At 46.2% G+C, this 6,639-nt stretch overlaps 1 protein-coding gene across 3 annotated transcripts in view; it reads right to left on the bottom strand.

Moving 5' to 3' along the window:
* Positions 1–4,252: 4,252 nt before the first annotated feature.
* slc8a3 (solute carrier family 8 member 3) overlaps positions 4,253–6,639 on the bottom strand; it is a 269,298-nt gene continuing 266,911 nt past the window's right edge. For all 3 annotated transcript variants that reach the window (XM_071366854.1, XM_071366857.1, XM_071366855.1), the window contains exon 8: positions 4,253–5,467. In XM_071366854.1, the coding sequence (XP_071222955.1) occupies positions 5,091–5,467 (377 nt within the window). In that variant the 3' untranslated portion in view covers positions 4,253–5,090. The remainder of the gene's footprint in view (positions 5,468–6,639) is intronic.

Here is a 6,639-nt window from a genome sequence, read left to right as displayed (position 1 = left end):
CCCAACCCTGATTGAAATGGAATTGACCCCAACCCTGATTGAAATGGAATTGACCCCAACCCTGATTGAAATGGAATTGACCTCAACCTTGGTGTAGATAAGATAATTTCTTTAAAAAAATTGGTTTATATCATTCTATTTGTGGTCACTTGATAACATAACTCTTCTTGTTTTCCCTCTCAGGAGGGGAGGGGGAAGAATGGATCTGATAATCAAACACACACCTATGTTGACATTCCTGTAGCCACACACACGTTACTGTGTTTGTTTGTCATTTATTTATTTATTTTACTTAACTAGCCAGTTAAGAACAAATTCTTATTTACAATGATGGCCTACCCCGGCAAAACCCAAACCCGGACGACACTGGGCCAATTGTACGCCGCCCTATGGGACTCCCAATCACGGCCGGTTGTGATACAGCCTGGAATTGAACCAGGGTCTGCAGTGACGCTGGTCCACTGAGATGCAGTATACCGCTGCGCCACTCGGGAGCCCAACGTGATGTACATACAGTCTGTAGGAAAGGCACTGGCCTGATGTCTCATGACAGAGATGAACAATACATATACATGGAGGGTTTATGAAGAGTGGACCAGACCAAACCAGACCAAACCAGACCAAACCAGACCAAACCAGACCAGACCAAACCAAACCAGAGCAGTCCAAACCAAACCAGACCAAACCAGACCAGACCAAACCACATCAGACCAAACCAGACCAGAGCAAACCAGACCAGAGCAAACCAGACCAGTCCAAACCAGACCAGACCAAACAGAGCAAACCAGACCAGTCCAAACCAGAGAAGACCAGACCAGAGCAGTCCAAACCAGAGCAGTCCAAACCAGACCAGACTAAACCAGAGCAGTCCAAACCAGACCAGACCAGTCCAAACCAGACCAGACCAGAACAAGCAGTCCAAATCAGGCCACACCAGAGCAATCCAAACCAAACCAAACCAGAGCAATCCAAACCAGACCAAACCAGAGCAATCCAAACCAGAGCAATCCAAACCAGACAAAACCAGAGCAATTCAAACTTGACCAAACAGGAGCCATCCAAACCAGACCAAACCAGAGCAATCCAAACCAAACCAAACCAGAGCAATCCAAACCAGACCAATCCAAACCAGACAAAACCAGAGCAATTCAAACTTGACCAAACAGGAGCCATCCAAACCAGACCAAACCAGAGCAGTCCAAACCAGACCAAACCAGAGCAGTCCAAACCAGACCAGAGCAGTCCAAATCAGGCCACACCAGAGCCATCCAAACCAGACCAAACCAAAGCAGTCCAAACCAGACCAAACCAGACCAGGCCAAACCAGACCAAACCAGACCAAACCAGACCAAACCAGAGCAGTCCAAACCAGACCAGGCCAAACAAGAGCAGCCCAAACCAGACCAAACCAAACCAGCCCAGACCAAACCAGAGCAGACCAAACCAGAGCAGTCCAAACCAGAGCAGACCAAACCAGACCAGACCAAACCATACCAGAGCAGACCAACCCAGAGCAGACCAAACCAGAGCAGACCAAACCAGAGCAGACCAAACCAGATCAGTCCAAACCAAACCAGACCAGACCAAACCAGATCAGTCCAAACCAGACCAGACCAAACCAGATCAGTCCAAACCAAACCAGACCAGACCAAACCAGATCAGTCCAAACCAGACCAGACCAAACCAGAGCAGTCCAAACCAAACCAAACCAGACCAAACCAGAGCAGTCCAAACCAGTCCAAACCAGACTAAGGGAAGGGAAGAGGCAACCACATCACAGGGGCTGGAGGTTGAGATTGACATTGAGATTGATACTCTGGCACCACCTGGTGGAGTATCACTGCAACTTCCTGGTCGCCCTCTGATGACCTCATCGTGTTACTGAGGTGTATTCACAGAGAGCCAGCAACTCCTCCATGGCTTGTTGGCCAAAGCCTATTGGGGGAAATGAATGGGATTTTAGGAAAAATGCATAAAATAAGGTCTGTGGTAAACACCGGCTTAGAAGATCTGATATGTTTTGATAATCTTTATCAGCTAATGTCACTTTGTGTGAATTTTGAAGCACCTACAGTATGCACATAGTATGCACATAGAGGCCTCATAATTCATAAAGGTCATGTTAACTGACTGTTATTATATTACAGAACAAAACGTATAAGATATCCTAAGTCTGTGTTAACCTCAGACATTATTTTTGCCGTTTATTACAAAACCATATTCTTTCCTCATTTAATTTTCCCAATAGGCCCGAACGAACCAGAGGTAACTCATTTCCGTTTTTTTTAGGACTACAAGCTGGCGATCTCTAGTAGTTGCAGTCCGTAGCGAATGAAAAACGTTTTTTTGCAACGAAAACGAGAGTCTCTATTGGACAAATTCAGGTAGGTCCCTCCCAGTTTCTTTGGTTTGTAGTGAATACACCTCTGGTATTGTAGTTGTACCTCTATGCTCTTTTGGTTCTCTACACAGATTTAAAATGACCAATAATGACTGACTTATATAATAGACTACAGTAAATATGGTATATTTATAGATCTATAGATATGTTAAGAAAACAACATCTGATTGTTGAGAGCTTGAAATCAGTATACATGAGTTTTTAATGTCATAAAACCAAATCACCAGCTGTGTTACAGTACAACCTACTATACACATCTCCAGTGCCCCATACAGCTCTCTCTGCTCTCTCTCTCTGCTCTTTCTCTGTCTGCTCTCTCTCTATCTCAGCTATCTCTCTCTGCTCCCTCTCTCTCTGTCTGCTCTCTCTCTCTCTGCTCTCTCTCTGTCTCAGCTATCTCTCTCTGCTCTCTCTCTGTCTCTGCTCTCTCTCTCAGCTATCTCTCTCTCTCTCTGTCTGCTCTCTCTCTGTCTCAGCTATCTCTCTCTGCTCTCTCTCTTAGCTCTCTCTCTCTGCTCTCTCTCTGTCTGCTCTCTCTCTCTCTCTCTCTCTCTCTGCTCTCTCTCTGTCTCAGTTATCTCTCTCTGCTCTCTCTCAGCTCTCTCTCTCTCTCTGCTCCCTCTCTCTCTCAGCTCTCTGCTCTCTCTATGTCTCTGCTCTCTCTGTCTCAGCTCTCTCTGTCTCTCTCTCTCAGTTCTCTCTCTCTCTTTCAGCTCTCTCTGTCTCAGCTCTCTCTCTCTCTCTCTCTCTCTCTCTCTCTCTCTCTCTCTCTCTCTCTCTCTCTCTCTCTCTCTCAGCTCTCTCTCTCTCTCTGAGCCAGTGGGATGTAACCTACTGTAGATTGTGAGTTACCAGGCACACTAAACATAACAGCCTTCAATACATGATTACACCCAAACACATTCCTGTACCGGCTTCCTGTACCGGCTCTATTTAACGCATATATCCCTTTGAATATGTGACAAACGATAACGTATATTTACTCTGATTAAGTATCACATGAATGGAATGAAAAGCTTGTCAATGAGACACGAGTCAGGCCATCTCATCTCAACCCTCTCAGACCATGCAGGTAGTGAGCTACAGAGAATGACAGGTGTTTCTAGTCTTACAGTTCAATATTGGCATTTTGTAGCAATAATTTTTTTTTTTTTACAGAAGAAGTCTCAATAAATAGATGTTTAACAGCAGAAGTCTCAATAAATAGATGTATATTAGCAAAGTGCATCATGGCAGACCAGTAGAAAAATACCTGTAAATTATCAATCTGTTACAGTTCTCTGCAGAAACAAAAAATTTTTTTGGGGGGGGTTTTTGAAAACTTTGTAAGAGCAAGATATTATTCATATTAATATCAAATAAAATAACAAATAAAATAACAATGCCATTTCTTAAATGTTTTAGGGAGATATAATAGATATTTTAGAAAACATGAAGAAGACATTGGGGCACATCTAAAATAGCACCCTATTCCCTATATAGTGCAGAACCGTATCGGCCCTGGTCAAAAGTAGTGCACTATATAGTGAATAGGGTGCCATTCCCCCCCCCCCCCCCCCCCCCATACCAAGCCACAGTAGTTGGAGCTGAATGTGACTACATTGAAATAAATAGTCAAAATATACAGAATATATGGAAATATGCTATATATAGACAGATGTACTGAAGTAATGTTCAGGGCACTTTGATAATGTCATCCTTCTATGTCTTCCTCACCTCCTCCTCCTCTTCCTCTACCTCCTCCTCTTCCTCCTCCTCCACCTCCTCCTCCACCTCCTCCACCTCCTCCTCCTCCTCTTCCTCCTCCTCCTCTTCTTCTTCCTCCTCCTCCACCTCCTCCTCCTCCTCCTGTCTTTAGTTTGATAGTTGATCTTGTTCTCTGTTGTTCCTCTGCTGCTGCGTTCGTTCCTTTTAATAAGAAACTAAGCAAATAAAATACTAATAAATACTATGAGTCCATTCAATTGTCACTCATCATCAACAATATATTTTCCAATAGTGATAAACCATGTTTTGTTCTCCATAATGTAAGATCTGAAAATAGTATCTTTGATTTCCTCTTTTTTTGTTGTAAAAAAACAAACAAAATTGTTTTGGTTTTATCCCCCAAAATACTTAGTTTAGAAAAAGTTGTTCTCATCAAGGTGTTGAGAAAAATATAGACGTCTTCTGATAGCTCAGATCTCACCGGCTAGGTGTCTCTTCTAGTGGAATACAGACCAGACCAGATGAGACCAGACCAGACCAGACCAGACCAGATGAGATCAGACCAGACCAGACCAGACACCCTCTGGTGTTCTTACTCCGGGTATGGAGGTACCCCAACCCCAGCTGTAAGCTCTCCCATGTGGACCGGCTCTCCCTGCCTTAACAGACATCTCAACAGTTGAGGGAGGGTGGGGCGGCGGAGGAGAGGGGGCCACCACCAACTCCCCTTTACCTCATATTGTTCTCCTCCTCTCATCCCTTCATACCAACAAAATATATTTCCATCATTACATCATTCCACACTGAGAATCCTACTTTTACTCTCCATTAAGTTATACTTTGAACCTCCTGTAAGGATGCTCTAGAAGTGTCCCAGAACTATTCTAGAAGTGTCCCAGAACTATTCTAGAAGTGTCCCAGAACTATTCTAGAAGTGTCTCAGAACTATTCTAGAAGTGTTACAGAAGTGTTCCGGGAGGTTCTAGAAGCCCTCTATATGACAGTAGGCCTCCATGCTGGAGAAGAGGATGTAGAGGAACCAGAGACTGAAGAAGAAGGCTGAGGTGGCCAGTCTGTGTCCGCGCGGCCCGCCCAGCTCCCCCCCGATGTGGGCCCGGCGGCGGTATAGCAGCACGGAGACCCCAAGGAAGGCGAAGATGGTGTAGAGGGTGACGGAGAAGGCCAGGGAGCCGGCCTCCACCACAAACTGCTTGCCCTGCATGTGCCAGTAGATGGCGGCTATCGACCACGCCACCCCGATGCCCAGGAACACGTTGATCGCATTGCTGCCCGTCACGTTACCGATGGAGGCATCTGCATATGTGTCCTGCACCGCCGCTACCTTACTGGCAAATGTGTCTGGAGAGAGAGAGAGAGGGAGGGAAAGAGGGAGAGAGAGAGAGAGAGAGAGGGAGAGAGAGAGAGAGAGAGAGAGGGAGGGAAAGAGGGAGGGAGAGAGAGGGAGGGAAAGAGGGAGGGAGAGAGAGCGAGAGGGAAAGAGGGAGAGAGAGAGACATAAAGAAAGAGAGTAAAAGGGAGGGAAAGAGGGAGATAGAGAGAGACGGAGGGAAAGAGGGAGAGAGAGAGAGAGGGAGGGAAAGAGGGAGGGAGGGAAAGAGGGAGGGAGGGAAAAAGGGAGATAGAGAGAGAGGGAGGGAAAGAGGGAGAGAGAGAGAGAGGAAGGGAAAGAGGGAGGGAGGGAAAGAGGGAGGGAGGGAAAGAGGGAGAGAGAGAGAGAGAGGGAAAGAGGGAGGGAGGGAAAGAGGGAGGGAAAGAGAGAGGGAGGGAAAGACGGAGATAGAGAGAGAGACATAAAGAAAGAGAGTAAAAGGGAGAGAGAGAGGGAGAGAGCGAGAGAGGGAGGGAAAGAGGGAGGGAGGGAGGGAAAGAGGGAGGGAGGGAAAGAGGGAGATAGAGAGAGAGGGAGGGAAAGAGGGAGAGAGAGAGAGGGAGGGAAAGAGGGAGGGAGGGAAAGAGGGAGGGAGGGAGGGAGGGAAAGAGGGAGAGAGAGAGGGAGAGAGGGAGGGAGGGAGGGAAAGAGGGAGAGAGAGAGAGGGAAAGAGGGAGGGAGAGAAAGAGGGAGGGAAAGAGGGAGATAGAGGGAGATAGAGAGAGAGGGAGGGAAAGAGGTAGATAGAGAGAGAGACAAAGAAAGAGAGTAAAAGGGAGAGAGAGAGAGGGAGAGAGAGAGAGAGGGAGGGAAAGAGGGAGATAGAGAGAGAGAGACATAAAGAAAGAGAGTAAAAGGGAGAGAGAGAGAGAGAGAGGGAGAGAGAGAGAGAGAGGGAGAGAGAGAGAGAGGGAGACATAAAGAGAGAGAGTAAAAGGGAGAGAGAGAAAGGTGCAAAATCAAATCAAATTGTATTGGTCACGTACACATGGTTAGCAGATGTTATTGCGAGTGTAGTGAAATGCTTGTGTTTCTAGATCCGACAGTGTAGCAGTATCTAACAGGTAATATCTAACAAATTCCACAACAAAACCTAATACACACAATCTGGTAAAGGAATGGGATGAGAATATATACATTT

The sequence above is a fragment of the Salvelinus alpinus genome, chromosome 25 (genome assembly GCF_045679555.1).
Source record: "Salvelinus alpinus chromosome 25, SLU_Salpinus.1, whole genome shotgun sequence".
Classification (NCBI taxonomy): domain Eukaryota; kingdom Metazoa; phylum Chordata; class Actinopteri; order Salmoniformes; family Salmonidae; genus Salvelinus; species Salvelinus alpinus.
This window is presented reverse-complemented; position numbering and strand designations above follow the sequence as displayed.